The following is an 18,365-nucleotide window of genomic DNA, read 5'->3' on the forward strand; positions in this document are numbered from 1 at the left end:
GTGGGAATCAAAGGGCTTAGATTGCGCATTTGGAACGATATCGCCGGCCTTAAACGCCTCAAAGAGTTTCATCGGTACAAGAAGAAGGTAATTCAGCAAAACCGTATCGATCGCTCCCAAGCGCAGCAGCCGTCGTCGTCGTCGTCACAACGCAAGAAGTTAGCACGCATCCATGGGAAGATCTTAAATGAAGCGCTGGAGCTGATGGAAGAGGGCAACGCCAAGGGATTCGTCTTCGGCCTCGTTCCCAGCTGCCACAGCAAGCCCGTCACTGGATGCTCCACCAACCTTCGCGCTTGGTGGAAGGATATCGTCCGCTTCGACCGCAACGGCCCCATGGCGATGACCAAGTACTATATGGCGACTTGCCCCGGCGACTTTGTGGGGAGGAAGATCGCCGTTGGCTTCTCTATCCCCGCCGCATTGACAGATCTGCGCGACGTGACTTTGAGCTCGCTCCTGTCTGCCTTGATGCCCATCTGCAAGCCGCCACAACGCAAGTTCCCGGTCGCAAAGGGTCACCCGCCGCCTTGGTGGCCGACTATGGAGGAGGGCTGGTGGCGTGAGGTAGTAGGGCTGCCCGACAACCCTACTCGGCCTCCTTACAAGAAGCCACACGATCTCAAGAAGGCATGGAAGATTAGCGTGCTCATTGCGATCCTCAAGCACTTGATGCCCGATCTCGACAGGATTCAATACATCATCAACCATAGCAAGTGCCTAAAGAATAAGATCAATGGTAAGGAGGTTGAAATTCTCAACAGTGTTCTATTGCATGAACTCAATAAGCATTCGAAGAAGGAGCAAGAGTCCCGGCCCCGCCGGAAATACTCGATCGAGGAAGACGACAATTTTCAGTCTCAGACGATCCCCAAGGATCACGACCAATTTTTGGAACCTCTACTTGGGGGAAGATATATAATGTAACCGACGACTTTGTTGCTGACGACCTCTTCATTATGAATCACTAATGTGCCAAGCACCAACAATTCATTATCAAACTTGATCTGACTGAAAAATTAAGGTCGATAGGAACATGCCATCGCATATTTTGATTCTGTCAAAACAAGCATTTTACTAAGAACACAATACTTTATAATTAAAACAAGTAATTAAGTGGGTTGACATCCAGTAAATTCAGTACAACAAAAGCACTTAAGAAACTAATATTTAATTTGATCGATATTCAAACATTCAAAACTATAATCAAACTGACATAAAAAAAGGAAGAAAATTGCGAAATAAAATTGTTATATATGTTTAAGGGCAGACCATGTACATGAGTACGTAGCTATGTAAAATAAAATAATTTCTCTATGTCAAATTAACATGTCTTATAGTTGTTCGTGGACAAAATGAATTATATAATTTACGCCAGCTACATGAATTTTTCTATTTTCTGCCTAAGAACGTAACGTAACTGTCAGTATATGATTTTGTTCTTCCATGACAAAATGTTTTTTTTTCTCATATGCAGGAAATGATTAGATAGTACCCATGAAACTAATTATTCTAAATATAATAATTGAGTTGATCAGTAATCGTTTAAAATATATAAGAGTTTAAATAACATTTTTGTATTACTTAGCTTGAAAATCTATCTTCCAGTGAACCACTCTCGATGATATAAATGTAAATGAAACGATTTGATTATTACTACTGTAATTTATATTTATTATAAATATAAAAATACAAGCGATTAATTGCAAGTGTTCTAATAATTGAAGCTTTATCTTAATGATTAATCAGTCCGTATTAATATAATTACAACGTCAAGTTTTAAAATTCTGTAACGATGTAAATGTACATGTTAAATATAATTAATCCATCACATCTAGTACATGAAATATTCCAAAAACTAAATAAAAAAAAATCAGCAAATGCTTACAAAAGAGATCCAAATAATATGCAGTCTCCATTTGCGATCGATAATCTTTTTAAACTGGAACAAGATTAGAAATAGTCATTTAGTCTAATAGCAGATTGTAGTTATAGATCAATATTTAATTCAGAACAACAGCTCTACTAGTGAAATAAAAATGGAAAAGAAATATGTATCGTCTCTCGGAAGTAACCTAGACATTGCTCAAATCAAGGCATTTGACATGCAAAAGGCATGACAAGCCCTTGGGTACGAACGAGTCCAGTCCTTCTCCCTGCTTGAGGGAGATGATGTGACAGCAGGTACATATTGGCCGCCACCGTTGCACCCTAATAATGTGGATAAGGAATCATGCGGAACACAATACTCATTGGTGCTGTGCGAACCATATTCAGTCCCAATAGATCCAAGTAAAGAATCAGGTCTTGACAAATCTATAGAAACCGAAGGACCATTTTCTGTGACATTTGGACGAGAAAAAAGTTGAGGAGTCTCCATGCTTTTGGATCCTGCAGAAACAATGGAATAAGCTATTTATCAGATGGGCATGCAAGAGAAAGGATACAAGGACGAGAATATGAAATGATGTGAACATGAATTATATACTTGAAGGAAGATTACGATGTGCGAACCCATATAATGAGCCGCCACTGTTCAGAGGGGTGCTTGCATCCAAGACAGAAACAGCAGTGTGGCCCAAAAGAGAAATAGGTGGATTACTGAGTTCTACCAAGTTTGTCTCACTGACACTTCTTTGCGCTACATCTGCCGCATCTGCATCGATCTTCATAGTAGATGGTTCTATCTTCGTGTTGTTAATTGTGTGCGCTTCATGTACCAATGCTTCCAGTAGACCACTTTTCCTGGGGGAAAAACAGTCAGATTGCAATGAGACTGCTGCTGGAGGAGATACAGCAAATGCATCAATTGCTTCGACAGAAGATGGACATGGAGGACAGCAAACAGCATCAGTTTCTGTATATTGGAATGAAGGGAGCTCCGACTCCAAAGTCCCAAGAATAGGACTAGGAGCAGACAATGTGCCAGTTAGAAGGGCGTGACTACCAAGCTCTGCACTTTCAAAAATTTGTAAGCCCTTGCTCCTGAGATCAGGATCACAAGGATAACCTAATATGAAAGTCCTCTGTTTTTTTGCAAAAGGCTCGACCATAATTTGTTCGAACCTAGAATATTCATCAGAGATGTTACCAGCGAAACCAGCACATTGCTTCTCAGTGTCTCTAAGTCGCTTCATGCAACACATGGCTGGACTTGGTGAAATATTGTTTTGGGATCCAAACCGCTGATGGAGCATGCTACTAACTGCTATATCTGAGTAGGACAGTGGGTTATATAAAGCCCCGTGATTGGCAAAGAAGTTGTCACTTACTATATCATCAATATCAGGAATTTCAAAAATGTTTCCTTGAAAGCCATCATTGGGATGCTTGTCATTGTACATATATTCACTGCCATTCATGTATTGCTGATTTTCCTCAGAGGCTTGACAGCATATATTAGGAGGATATAGAGGCAAACCAGCACGTTGGCATCTTTTTATTCTGGTATTCCAATAGTTCTTTATCTCATTATCAGTTCGCCCGGGCATCTGAAATAATTCAAATGAACTAGGGAATCTTAAAAGCACAATGTCAACGAGAACCTTCTGAGCAAAATCAAAATGTACAAAGAATAGGAATCCAAAAAATAATGCGTCAACATGGAAAACAACAATATAGTTTGAAATTTCACCTGAAGTAGCAGGCAAGTAGATATTAGTCGAACCATAGTGCAATATCATATCTCCTTATTGAAAAGAACTCTAAAGGACTTATGACATTTCAAGAGATATAATCTAACAATCCAATAAGTGCCACTGGAAGAATTATCACCACCAAGGTCATGCCAGTAAGAAACATCTACAGGATATATAAGAGGGTACTTGTATTTTATTTACTATTTACCAAATTGTGTTTAGATAGAATATAATAAGAAACTTATTGAGTAAATGACTGTATTAGAAAATACAAAATTTCAAGAAAAATAAAGCAAATATCTTTCATTAATGAACATTATCTGGACATTATACAATTTAATGACAACGTCAATCACAACATAGCATATATAGTGTATCTGCTATGAGAATAACGCTACAAAAATCAAACAACTGCAACTCCCAAGTACCTTCTATTGTAACAGTCAATGGTTTAATTTATCCACATTGCATAATTGGGTAAAATCCTTGATAGAAAAAGCTAATTATGGATGCATGGAGATCTTATAAATGCAACAGTTTAATAGAATTGAGTAGCAGAAATAACTAATTTGTGTATTTTGTATGAATCTTTTCATTGTGAATTATGAGTGCATAGCCTCATTGACCCATCTCTTCTACCTAGAAATTGGGAATTAAACAGTGGCTCAGATTAAACCAAAGTATAGTAAAGTGGTATAAATTCAGGCCATAAGTATTCATAATTTTCTGCATGTTTTTTTCTTCTTTTTCTTCTGTGGTTGCTTTACTTTTCTGCATTATTAGAATGTACTGGGTTATGTATTCATAATTTTTAAATTTGTTCACCACTGTCCTGAATAACACACTGGGTCTTATATATTAAGATTTGGTTGGAATTATCTGTTTCACAAAAGGCAATTAGAAATCAAAAGAGAAGATAGCTTCTTGTCCATTGGTTCATCAGGAATAGGCAAGTACTATGAAACATTGATTCATCACCATAGATTACTAGAAGCAAGAGTATGTTATCTAATGTTTTATCAAATAGATCCATAGATGGATCTTTCAATTCTAATGCTTTATCCGAGTTATCAGTATTTATCAAATTTCTTTCTTATATAACTGAACATTATCAGATCAAATGACAAAGGTAGATTGAGGCAGCCTATTTTTATGAATTGTGAACATACCACACAACGAAAGCACTTGCACTTAAAAAAAGAAGAAATGATTATTTATTAGTGAGCAACTACTTTTGAGTGCTAGGCAACTCCACACTAACAACCAAACAGTGTGCCTATCAATATGAGCAACTTTTGAATATTCAGTTAAAAAGCTTTTCAAAGTAAAAGCATAAGCAGTGAAGAAAATTAACTAAAAGATAAATATGACACAAAGAAAAGAAACCTGCCATATAAGAAAGAATCTGACAACTTACAAGGGAAGCCATTCGAGCCCATCTGTTTCCAATCTTAGCATGGAGTTCAATTATCAACTGTTCTTCCTGTGGTGTGAAAGCACCTTTCTTTAGATTTGGCCTGAGATGATTAACCCATCGTAGACGACAGCTTTTGCCACATCGAAAAAGACCTGTGTTCTTCCAAACAGCATTCCAATTTCCTTCACCGTGTCTTTTAACATAATCAACCAAAATTGCATCCTCTACAGAAGTCCAAGGTCCCTTTTTCAGAATCTGGTTTCCGCCACATTGTGAACCCAGACTGCTTCCTTCTTCGATAGATGGTGAATCAATCCAGTTGTCAAGAATCAATGTTTTCTTGCTCTCATTTTGCAACTGATTCATTTCTTCTAACCTAAACACAAAAGTTGCTCAGAAAGAACCAAGAAGGAGAAAAGTAAATAAATGAAATGAAAGGTAAAGGACAAAAAATGGAGAAGAGTACTAATCAAAGAAACTGTATCCTAAAACCGTGTAAGGAGGGTATAGAAAGCTGAAGCAACAAATCTTACCCAGTGAATGAATATAATCGTGGGCGGAAATTGGGTTTGACTTGTAATGTGTTCAGAGACTCAAAAGAATCTACTTTGATGTGCAAGGAAAAAAAATGGGAATTGATGCAGTCTCAGCTATCAAAGTTCCAATTAACTTTGATGAACTTAATTAAGTAAAACAATTAAGAATTTACCCTTTTTTAGCTAAAGCAATCAATGACTAATATATACGTACAGAATCACATCCGGTTAACCAAAACTCATATCCTAGAACGGTATGACTTTTAAAGATGCCCCCACCCCTCATACAAGTGAGGGAACGAGGACAGTTGACTTCTATTATGCTGAGGTCTCTACTTCCAGGAGTGGTTCAAAGAGGTATCTTTAACTTCTTCATTAAGTATAGCTGAGTGGTTCATGGATAAATTTACTCTTTGCAAGTAGGATTGGAGAGACAAAAGCAAAGGAAGGTGGAACTCCAGCAGGAAATGAAATAGGAAACCGAATAAATTACAGTTGATTACAATACAATAACTGATCTCTTTCTCCAGGTTCATATACTTCCCTCTAAGCTTGGTGTTGACTGGAGATGATGATAAATGCACAAGCTTATATTATTATTATTATTTTATTAGCAAAAATGCACAATCTGCAATTTGATTGTTTAGCTTCCTTGATTTTTCATCCTTTTGTGAAGTTGTATTCTAATTTCTATGATCTCTATAATTTTCTTGCTTTTGCTTTTCAGAGAAATTTGATTCGAGAGGCAACAGCCTTCCTGCTAGATGTGTTGAAGCCAAATCTACCGGAGCATGCATTTCTTCAAACAAAGGTATGATTTATCCTTCTAGTATAAAGTTTGTTGTCAATCTTTATCTGCTGTGATTTTCTGCCCTTTTCTGGCCTCATTGTCTTCTGATGCAGGTTTTGGAGATCAATTTGGTGACGTATCCAAATGTTGCAGATGCTATATTAGCCAATGGAATGTTCAGCCATTATGATAGGCCTCGAATTGCTCAGCTTTGTGAACAAGCTGGCTTGTATGTGCGAGCTCTTCAGGTATAATACTCTGTTGAAGTTATTCCTATGCAATTTCTTTGCATTGCAATTATTAAACAATTAATGTTTATTCTGCAGCATTACTCAGAATTGCCTGATATAAAACGTGTTATTGTGAATACCCATGCCATTGAGCCGCAGGTAAATTTGATTGCTCTGTCAACTATAGATTTTGGTAATATGTTAGATATTAATCCATAATCACTTCATTTCAGGCACTTGTTGAGTTCTTCGGTACACTCTCCAGAGAGTGGGCTCTGGAGTGCATGAAAGACCTTTTATTAGTCAATTTGAGAGGAAACCTTCAGATAATTGTGCAGGTCTTGGTTTATCTTCCCTTATCCTAATTTTGTCAACGTTTCTTTTCTCCGTTCATAAAAGTTTGCTCTTCTGCAGACTGCCAAAGAATATTCTGAGCAATTAGGTGTAGATGCTTGCATAAAACTATTTGAGCAATTTAAGTCTTATGAAGGTCTTTACTTCTTCTTGGGATCTTACTTGAGCTCCAGGTGCATGTTCAAACTAATTTTAGTTTGTTTGTTCTTTGCTAATATTAGAAGGTGTTCATCTTATTATTTTTATACTGGAATAAAACAGTGAAGATCCTGATATACACTTCAAGTATATTGAGGCTGCAGCAAAGACTGGACAGTTGAAGGAAGTTGAACGAGTAACAAGGGAATCCAACTTTTATGATCCTGAGAAAACAAAAAATTTCCTGATGGAAGTCAAACTTCCAGATGCAAGACCCTTGATTAATGTCTGTGACCGTTTTGGCTTTGTTCCTGATTTGACTCACTATCTATACACAAACAATATGCTTCGATATATAGAAGGCTATGTCCAAAAAGTGAGTTTTCCTTTTTCTTTTAATTGGATACTTGTTTTATCTACTGTAATATTCAATTTACACCTACTTATGAGCCAACCATGTTACATTCTGAAGTTATAAATACTTTAATACAACCTGTTGGATGTTTTGGTGTGATTATTTTATAGGTAAATCCAGGAAATGCACCTTTGGTTGTTGGGCAGCTTCTAGATGATGAATGTCCTGAAGATTTTATCAAGGGTCTGATTCTTTCTGTCCGTTCTCTCTTGCCAGTAGAACCTCTTGTCGCTGAATGTGAAAAGAGGTACTGCCACTACATTTGCACCTAAGTATTTCCTCTGAAACAATCTCCTCAGAGTAGTAATTTTTTCCATATCCAATTTCTCTAAAATAGGAATCGTCTTCGGTTGCTCACACAATTTCTGGAACATTTGGTTGGTGAAGGGAGCCAGGATGTGCATGTCCATAATGCTCTTGGAAAGATTATCATAGACAGCAATAACAATCCAGAGCATTTTCTGACAACTAACCCATACTATGATTCACGTGTTGTTGGTAAATATTGTGAGAAAAGAGATCCTACTCTTGCGGTTGTTGCTTATCGACGAGGTCAATGTGATGATGAGCTCATAAATGTCACTAACAAAAGCTCTTTGTTCAAACTTCAAGCTCGGTATGTCTTGCATTTTGTTTAATTCAAGATTTGTTGATGCTTTCTACTTAAATTTGTATTAATTTAAATGATTTGTTATCTGCTGCACAACAGATACGTGGTTGAAAGGATGGATTCAGATCTCTGGGAGAAAGTTCTTCAACCTGAAAATGAATACAGAAGACAACTTATTGATCAAGTTGTTTCTACTGCATTGCCTGAGAGCAAGAGCCCTGAACAAGTCTCTGCTGCTGTTAAAGCATTCATGACTGCTGACCTTCCACATGAACTCATTGAACTACTTGAGAAGATTGTCCTGCAGAATTCTGCCTTCAGTGGGAACTTCAATCTACAAAATCTTCTTATTTTAACGGCTATTAAAGCTGATCCACCAAGAGTCATGGATTATATTAATAGATTAGACAATTTTGATGGTCCAGCAGTTGGTGAGGTGGCAGTCGAGGCACAACTTTATGAGGAAGCCTTTACCATCTTCAAGAAATTTAACTTAAATGTTCAGTCAGTCAATGTGCTCTTGGACAACATCCAAAGCATAGAGCGGGCTGTAGAATTTGCTTTCCGTGTTGAAGAAGACGCTGTATGGAGCCAGGTTGCAAAGGCTCAATTGAGGGAAGGCTTAGTAAGTGATGCAATTGAATCATTCATTCGTGCAGATGATGAAACCCAGTTCCATGATGTTATTCGAGCTGCTGAAGATGCTAATGTTTACCATGACTTGGTGAAGTACTTGTTGATGGTGAGGGTGAAAGTAAGAGAACCAAAAGTGGATGGTGAACTGATATTTGCATATGCTAAGATTGATAGGCTTGGTGAAATTGAGGAATTCATTCTTATGCCAAATGTTGCTAATTTACAAAATGTTGGAGATCGTCTGTTTGATGATGCACTTTATGAAGCTGCTAAGATCATATTTGCCTTCATCTCTAACTGGGCTAAGTTGGCTATCACTCTTGTGAAGCTGAAGCAGTTTCAGGGTGCTGTTGATGCAGCTAGAAAGGCAAATAGCTCAAAGACATGGAAGGAAGTTTGTTTTGCTTGTGTTGATGCTGAGGAGTTCCGCTTGGCACAAATATGCGGCCTGAATATAATTATCCAGGTAGTCTTTCTGTAATTTATTGAAAATTTTTCTATGAATTATTTCTTTATTTGTTCAGTTATAAGAACCTACTTTCTATGTGGAGTTATTCGTGTTATCTGTTGATATTTTTTTCTTTTAGGTGGATGACTTGGAAGAGGTTAGTGATTACTACCAGAACAGAGGTTGCTTTAATGAGTTAATTTCTCTCATGGAAAGTGGTCTAGGATTAGAACGTGCCCATATGGGCATCTTCACAGAGTTAGGAGTCTTGTATGCTAGATACAGGCCAGAGAAACTGATGGAGCACATCAAACTATTCTCAACCCGTTTGAATATTCCCAAGCTCATCCGTGCATGCGACGAGCAGCAACATTGGAAAGAACTAACCTATTTGTATATACAATATGATGAGTTTGACAATGCTGCCACAACTATCATGAACCATTCTCCAGATGCTTGGGATCATATGCAGTTCAAAGATGTGATTGTAAAAGTTGCAAATGTTGAGCTCTATTACAAGGCTGTGCATTTCTACCTACAAGAACATCCTGACCTTATAAATGATGTTCTACATGTCCTTGCACTTCGAGTGGACCACACTCGCGTGGTTGATATCATGAGAAAGGTAGAAATTTGCCTGATTAATATCTTTTGTTCACTTAAATTTCGTTTAATTCTAATTCGGGGGACAAGAATAAGCAAAGTTCATGTGGTTTTCTAGAAACATAATTATACTTAATATTTTGAATATTCAACACCCTCATGTTTCAGGCAGGCCACTTGCATCTTATCAAGCCATATATGGTTGCGGTTCAGAGTAACAATGTTACTGCTGTTAATGAAGCACTAAATGAAATTTATGTCGAGGAGGAAGACTATGATAGATTACGTGAATCAGTCGATTTGCATGATAACTTTGATCAGATAGGCCTTGCACAGAGGGTAAATTACATCTATTTTTGCTAAACTTTGGCGACTCAATTTTTAATTTTTCTTGTTTATTGTCTTGTCCTACTAGATTGAAAAGCATGAGCTTCTTGAGATGAGGAGGATTGCAGCATATATTTACAAAAAAGCTGGGAGATGGAAGCAGTCAATTGCTCTATCCAAGAAGGACAACCTTTATAAAGATGCAATGGAGACGTGTTCCCAGTCTGGTGACCGTGAACTTTCAGAAGATTTGCTTGTTTATTTTATTGAACAGGTAAGCTCATGATTGATCATGTGAACTCCATTCTACATTTGTGAAATGTGTCACATTTTAATTAATGTTTATGTTAGGTTGAAGACGAGTTTATTTCTCTAAAATATGGCAACTGAACTAACAAGGATATCTAATTCTGTATGTTTGTTACTAGGCTAGTTGTTTTTTTTTGTTGCAGTATTAATCGTTTGATTGTAATTGCAAGTGAAGTTGTTTTATTGAATCACTGTTGCCAACTCACCAAGCTGATGTCACTTGAATTACATTGAACAAGTATTATGTAGTATCATCAAATTACATGAAGGTCAATCAATGTAAGCACAAGTTTTTTTTACTAATATATAAATAATTAGTTGTCAAAATTGTGAGTTATTCCAAAATAAACATTTAGTAATATTTAGTTTAATATTAAGCATTTTAACATTCTTTTCATCGTTCCCTCTCCTGTGCCTTTCATATACAATGCCATGGATAAATATGTACTGGATACACAGGTAAGATTGGATACTGTAAGTAATAGGAGCATGCATGTGTTTGTATGCATTGGGATCTTTTTCTATTGATTTTTTTTGTAGAGAATATATAATGCATGGCTTTTCAAGCAGCCGATGACAGTAGTAGACCACACAAATAATAGCTATTAGCTAATCCATCTCTGATGAATTTTGGAATGTGTCGCAGGGAAAGAAGGAATGTTTTGCTTCATGTCTCTTCATTTGCTATGATTTGATCCGTCCCGATGTCGCCCTTGAACTTGCCTGGATGAACAATATGATTGACTTTGCTTTCCCCTACCTCCTACAGGTGATTTTGTTTTTTGTTTTCCTATTCCGGTTAACATATTTGCATACAATGCTTTCGGAGTCTTTTTGGGCTATATGTATAGAAAATGTTGAATATTTGCAGTTTATTCGAGAGTACACAAGCAAAGTTGATGAGCTTGTAAAAGATAAGATTGAGGCACAAAATGAAGTAAAAGCTAAAGAAAAGGAAGACAAAGATTTGGTTGCTCAGCAGGTATCAAATATTCATTTCCGTTTCCTGGTTTGTAATTCCCTCGTCTTTCGGAAGTAACATAAACACCATCATTTTTTTTCCAGAATATGTACGCGCAGTTGCTGCCTCTTGCTTTACCAGCTCCACCTATGCCTGGAATGGGAGGACCACCAAGCATGGGCGGACATTTCCCAGGTCCACCGATGCCTGGTATGGGAATGCCTCCAATACCACCATTCGGCATGCCTCCTATGGGAAGCTACTGAGAAATACATGGCCTCGAGCAGTTTGTATTTAAGAAAGTTATTATTATTATTTTTTATGTATCTTTTTGATGCAGTGGATCCGGAGCTGTTTGAGGCTCATCTGCCTCGTGTTGTTCCTGTTGTGATCCCATTAATATTCCTTAGTTAATTGAAGGTGTTGTGTTCTCTAGACTGAGATAAGATAGAGTGGTGCCCAATCTCAACACATTCGCATCTCTGTACCACTGTATAGCTTCTTTTAGCAGCAATCATTCTTGTTTTATTTTTGTTTTCTTTAACTCAGATTGTAATCTAATTGGTTTCGTCACTTGATTTTTGCCCCAGTGATACCCAAGCGTTGCATGGGGTTTCATTCATTGTATAACATTTTTGAGGAATAAACAGGGAGTCCTTGTCTTCATTTAATCTGTGAAATGGAAGATATTATTATTATTATTAATTTTCGCAATATCAACAATCTTAAGTTTACGGGATGCCAGTTAATTTACGCATCAATTTGCAATCTGTAGATAATGTACAAGTTAGAATTTATAGGCCAGGTATTGCAAAAATAAATCAAAATTAAGAGGGTAAAATGAACGTAGAAATGGAGCGTAGAAACTCTGGAGCTTTTAAAAAGGCAGAAAATTGTAGGGGCAAATTGAAATTTTCCGATCCATTATGATAAGTCAGCTTGTTGGATCGATAAGAGCTATTTATTGTTTATAAGCGGATCCGGGCTTGATCAACCATAACCCAAATTGTTTGGATCAGAAGCTTACGAGCCTCCCTCGAGCCAGAGCATTTCAGCAGTCGGCTCCAACTCGTCGTCCTCATCCCCCATTCCCATTCTAAGCATTCCAACAAATTTCTTCTTCGAGATCATTTTTATCTGTGTTCTTCTGATCCTTCGTTTCGATACTGAATCTTTTAGTTTCGATGTGCGAGATTCCAACGCATGTTAAACAGTGAGATGCTTTTCATCCTCAAGATTACATCTTTCCGCTCCTCTAAGATTTTTTGATAGGAGGCCATGGGAAATTTTCTATCTTTGGCATCGATTCTTTCACTTTCCTTTCTGTTGTTGTCATTCGGGGCTTCATCTCCTGTTCTAACAAACGATTCGAAGGTAAAGACTATTTTCCCTTTTCTATATTCCTTTCCTTCGTTCTTAAATTTTACGACATGTCTGATGAGTTCCTGATCAGGTTTCACCACCTCCGGTTCCTTCTCGATCGGGCGGCATATACCTCCTCCAAACCCTAACAGTTTGACACGTCCAACTTCTTCTAGCTATGCGTCTTTGTCCAGTCAGCTCAGCGATAATGCTAATAGAAGTTCCACTTCCGGAGAGTGAATTCCCTACAAAATGTTAGTTCTAAATGTTCCAGTAATTCGTATGAAAATACGTACAAAATTCCCAAAGATATGTCATAATGTCAAAACCATTCCCAAAAGGTTCGAACATGGATCAAATCTTGAGCTGTTCCGGTTGGCACCGGTGAAAGTTTTCATTCTGCCTGCTAACCAGCATGCTGGAAGCGCTAACACCTGGATACATGAGGGGACACGTGCTTTTGCACTTCTTTCTTCGTCACAAACTCCTCGTAAGCGTTCCGCCTTTGTCACGAGTCTTCTTTAAGGACTCCGCTTTATCGTGAGCATCTTTCGCTGTCATCATGGGGTCTGCCTAAGCCATGACTCCCTCTGCAACCCTCAGCCTGAGCTTGAGTGTCTTCGCCACTTGCTTTCAAGTCACCACCTTCATCGCGAGCTCTTCTTGAGCCACGAGTTTCTTTCATGACTTGAAACCTTTGAGAGACCTTCCTCCTACTCCTATTCTTCTTATTCCCCTACTCCTCTTCTTTACCCTGCTTCTCTTCCTTGGGGCAAACAAACACTAAATTTCAGCTCATCCTGCACATCCACTGTCTTATCATTCTATCGCTACTTGTGCTCTTATGTGTGTATTAAAATTGATCAAACCATCTGCAGTCTCATCATGAACTGTGGTGTGAGGGGGATCATTTCTCCTTTGATTTTTTTTTATTAGATGCAAATGGTAAACTAGAGCTTTACCCATTTTATTCTCCTGATATTGAGGCTGCTAATGCTTGGACAAATCTGTCAATATCTAAGCTAGGACTGGGACATGGACACTGCTATTAGTTCTACGAACATGTAAATCATGTTATTTTTCCTACCTTACTCTCCTCCATCTTCCTAAGTTACTGTAACTAATAGATCCTCACTGCCTTACTGAATCAACCAGGTTGTCTATATCTGAATCCAATGGTTCATTGCACTGTAATGCAGCCGCTATGTTTAGTTGCCTATCCATCTATATGATATATGACCATGACAAATCACCAAACACATGGCCAAGACAACTAATCATCAACCATAAAGCCAGTAATATCTTAACTAGAACTAATTCAACATTTCTTTAGTACAGATCAACTTACCATTTGAACTATCGATCCAGCACAAGAATCAAACACAATGCAAAAAGAAGAAACCTAAAAGACCTTCTCGATCGAGCATGCATGTTAATGTTAATAAGATCATGCCATGTCTCGTAAAGTTTTAGCCATAAGTGTTTGGCCACATGTGAGTCCTAAATAGACAAATAACCATGAAACAATGTCGGGGACAGATCGGTATCAGTGTCTCCCATAAAAGAGAAGGTAAGCCTCAAAGTCCATGCACATAAAGTGTCTTTTACCTTTTGGATTTAAGCTGATTTTTCTGGATGATCCTGACCTTTACCCCCACTTCATTTTCTTTCAGCTATTATCTGGATCCTGTTTATCATATTGGAACCACTTATGCATGGACTTGCTTTGATTTTTTTATTTTTTATCATAAATATATGCATGAAATGCCATGAATATGTAACTATTTATATATATTATCAATCTATATCATCGTGACAAATAATAGTAAACTCCAAATAATGTAACTTGGAAGACTGAAACTGCAGTTCTGATCAGTCACAGTATCAATATATATATTACAGTTGTGAATATTTAATTATATTAAGAGTGTGATAATTGATGGAATAATAATCCATCATATATATATAATTATCCCTTAGCTTGCGTATTGCAGATACAATATATTTCAAGATGAAATTAAAAGAAGGTGCTCCACCCACTCGCTGTCTTTTCCTGTAGCCATATATATGCCACTGTAGGTGGGGCGCATGCAAAAGGTATAGCTCCATATATCCATGAAACTCGTGTTTCTCGTCGTCAGCTCCAAAGGCAAAGGCAAAGGCAATAGCTAGCTGATCCATTACATTGCAAATCTTCTTCCACGAAAGTGATACGCAAGAAAAGGATCGGAGAGCAAGGACAAAAGAGAGAGGTTTGGCAGTTTGATGCAGTCACAGTTGTCTTAGTCAACTCGGTCACCAGATCATCATCATCTTTAATTTTGCTAGATTCCACCACTACTGCTTGTCCTAAGATTCTTTCCTTCCACTACACCGCCATGAGCTCACAAGATAGCGACCTCTCTGATCACTTCTTGCATATTTCAATGGGTATGTTTTTCATCTTTCTGTACTCTGATAGCATCTCGTTACCTAATAAATAATAATTTCTTTGCCATCCACCATATGCATTTCATTTTTTTAAAATTTCATTTTTTTTATATATTGTTGCTTTCGTGAATTATTGAGGTGCAACCCCCTGACAACCTTCGACATGATTAAGTTAGCTTCCTTTCCAAATATTGCTTCTTAATTTTATGAATATATATTAATTATATGGCTTGTAATTCACATTTCATAATTGCCGATCGGCTACACATGCACATGCATGTGTGGATCGAAGCACACATGCATACATGATTGCAATTGCAATTGATATTGATGAGAAAACAATAAATTACTTGCTAGATATAACAACAGAAACGGAAAACATCAAAAAGTGATGAGAACAATAGAGCTAGCTATGAATAAAAACATAAAGGGGACAGAATTAATGAGAGCAATATAGCTCCAAAACTACGTTTGTACTTGGTCCTTCAATCTAGCTCTTTCTCCCAGTACTCTCTTGTTCTCTTCTTGCAATCCAACTCCTTTGTCTCCATCCTCTCTTCTTTCTCGTCCCTTCTAATTTCCTGCTTAATTAATGTCTCCTTCTCTTCTCTTCTCTTCTCTTCTCTTCTCTTCTCTTCTCTACTAAATGCGAAGAGGACGCGCGTAGACGTAGTTATATACACACACGCACACACGAAAGCCATTAGAGCTCGCTCCTTTTCTCTTTAATTACACTAATTAATACTACCATCCCCACGGAATTTTACCCTCTAACTCTAATCTCGCAGATCCAACTAAATTCTTTAAAGATTCACAGAAATATTAAGAGCAGTAAGTAGATTATGATATTTTGGGTCGAGTTGATCGACATTGTTAATTTATTTTTGCAAACTCACTGATCGATCGGCAAACAGTACACGATTTTTACATTAGTTTCTCATGGCCGGTTTCCACGCGCTCGCCCACACCGATGGCTTCTCCCTCCAGGCCAGAAATGTCCCGGCGGCACCGCCGACGACGCTGCCTGCTCGCATCGACCATCCCTCTCTGTACCTCCTTAAAAGCGCCCTCAGGTCGTCGGTCGCATCGTCGCTGTATTCTACCGGCTCGAATCCCGCCGTCCGCATCCTCCTCGACCACCTTGCCCCCGTGTCCCGCCGCTCCGCAGACTCCGCCGCCGGACACGCCACCAGGTCCACCACCGCCCGCGCCGCCTCGCGCTCCAGCGCCAGACGCTCCTCGCTCGTCCGCGGAAAGCTCTCCTCTAGTGATTCCAAGTAGGTCGAGAAGAACTCCAAACTCTCGCGGAATACCTTCAAGAACGCGTCCCCCTCCTTCTCCTCCTCCCCTTTCGGCATTGATAACTCTGCTTCCTCCTCCACCACCGTCACGATCAGCGGATTGAGCCGGCGGAAGGCTGCGAGAAGCGCGTCGCGATGGTGCCCAGCGGCCGGCCTGCGGAGCGAGTTGACGCAGTTGACCGCAAGCGCGGCACTGCTTCCGCCCTCACTGACGAGCCGGTCGAGATCGAGGTCGGAGAGGTCTCGGCCGGCCGGGTGATGAACAGCATCGAACCGGAATGGCACGCCCATCAATCTGGCGAAACGTTCCATCCGCCGCCCGATCTCCCTCATCACCTCTTCTTGCACGGAGGAAGCAGAGACAACGACGGTGGTGATGGAGACGCGGGGCGTATCGGCATCGGAAGTCCGCATGGCGAGTGCCTCGAGCAGCGTCGGCCACTGCGTGCAGAAGGTGTTGCTGAGGTCAAGAATATGGAGGCTCGACGTCGACGACGAGGAAGAGAAGGCGTCGAGGATGGCTGCGTTGGCAGCGACGTGGCCAAAGGAGGACCAGGGGCTGAGCTCCTGGAAGCGCAGCGCGGTGCGGCGGGTGGAATCGAAGGAGCGGTTGCGGTGGGCGGCGTCGGTGAGGGCGCGGAGGGTGAGGGGGCCGGAGGAGGTGGCGCGCGCGAAGAGGGCCTGGAGGAAGAAGGCGGCAAGCTTCTGGTCAACGTCGCCGTAAGGCGAGGCGAGCTCGTTGAGGGTCCACATAAGTCGGCGGGCGCGGCGAACGTCGCAGGAGGTCATGGCGCGGGCGCACTGGAGCAGAAGCGGCGGCGCCCACGACGAGGATGAGAGGTCGACGTCGACGTCGAGGTGGCGATTGGAGGAGGAAGCAGGGAGGTGCGATGAGCTCGAGCAGTGGAAGTCGTCGTCTTCTTCTTCTTCTGATCCGTCCATGTTATAAAAATGGCATCGATATCGGTCGTCGTCGAGGCTGACGCATTTCTTCAGGGTAACCATACCAATTAATAATCCTTGTCATTTGGTGTCCATATTCTAATTATATTGGACGTTAATTACTTAATTTTATTTATATTTATATATATAACTTGTATTTATTCCAATCTTCGATTGGAAGTATATATAATAGAAGAGAGAGAGAGAGAGAGAGTCATCATTTGACTTCTCTACTTTTCCATCATTCCACACACGCAATTATTTGATCAGTTTAGTCAATTGTCCATGCTGTCAGAGTATTCCTTCGGATAATTAATGCGCCAGTTAATGATAGTTAAACATGACATTAGAAAGGGCCACTGGCTGCTACAAGAGAAAAGAATAATGATACTATATGAAATTATATAGTTTCTCATGACGTACATTGGAATAATCTTTTATATATATATATATATATATAAAATTAATGTTTGAAGTGATTATGGAGAGTAGCTCGTAGAACTTTGTTCGGACGAGGAATCATGGATGTTTTTAACTCGTTGGCAAATTTCTACTTGTCTATTTGGATAACATTATATTCTTCTGCATAGAAAAGTACTTATATTTTATATTTTATCTTTGAAATGATTTATGAAATAAGAAATGATAGACTATATGAAAATACAATATAAAAATACAACATGACACATTATATTATATGGAGGTGAGATCCAGATGTCATATAGTGTATCATACTGTATTTTCATATAATCTATCATTTTTCTTATGAAATATATATATCATCATGCATGTGTAGATCTTGGAGTTTAGCATAGCCATAGTCATAGAGGGTAAGTTTTAGCTTAATTTTGTGAGTGGATGGATGGATGGATGGATGGATGGATGGATGGGTGGGAGAGACAGTGGTGGAGGAATCTA

The 18,365-nt window shown here is 39.2% G+C and overlaps 2 protein-coding genes and 1 pseudogene across 2 annotated transcripts; 1 reads left to right on the plus strand and 2 right to left on the minus strand.

The window, feature by feature from the left end:
* Positions 1-12,083, plus strand: part of LOC141825119 (clathrin heavy chain 2-like) — a 36,171-nt pseudogene extending 24,088 nt beyond the window's left edge.
* LOC141825121 (transcription factor GAMYB-like) lies at positions 2,070-5,421 on the minus strand. The gene is made up of 3 exons (XM_074712513.1): positions 5,056-5,421; positions 2,489-3,491; positions 2,070-2,391 (listed from the first exon to the last, which is right to left on the minus strand). The coding sequence occupies exons 1-3, from the start codon at positions 5,419-5,421 to the stop codon at positions 2,087-2,089; spliced, it is 1,674 nt and encodes a 557-aa protein (XP_074568614.1). The 3' UTR covers positions 2,070-2,086.
* Positions 12,084-16,064: 3,981 nt separating the features above from the next.
* LOC141825183 (protein SHORT-ROOT 1-like) lies at positions 16,065-17,447 on the minus strand. The gene has a single exon (XM_074712567.1). It carries the CDS (start codon positions 17,445-17,447, stop codon positions 16,134-16,136), a length of 1,314 nt encoding a protein of 437 aa, XP_074568668.1. The 3' UTR covers positions 16,065-16,133.
* Positions 17,448-18,365: the final 918 nt, after the last annotated feature.

Source organism: Curcuma longa, chromosome 3 (genome assembly GCF_044706935.1).
Source record: "Curcuma longa cultivar G26 ecotype Majalengka, Jawa Barat chromosome 3, ITB_CL_G26_1.1, whole genome shotgun sequence".
In the NCBI taxonomy this organism is placed as follows: domain Eukaryota; kingdom Viridiplantae; phylum Streptophyta; class Magnoliopsida; order Zingiberales; family Zingiberaceae; genus Curcuma; species Curcuma longa.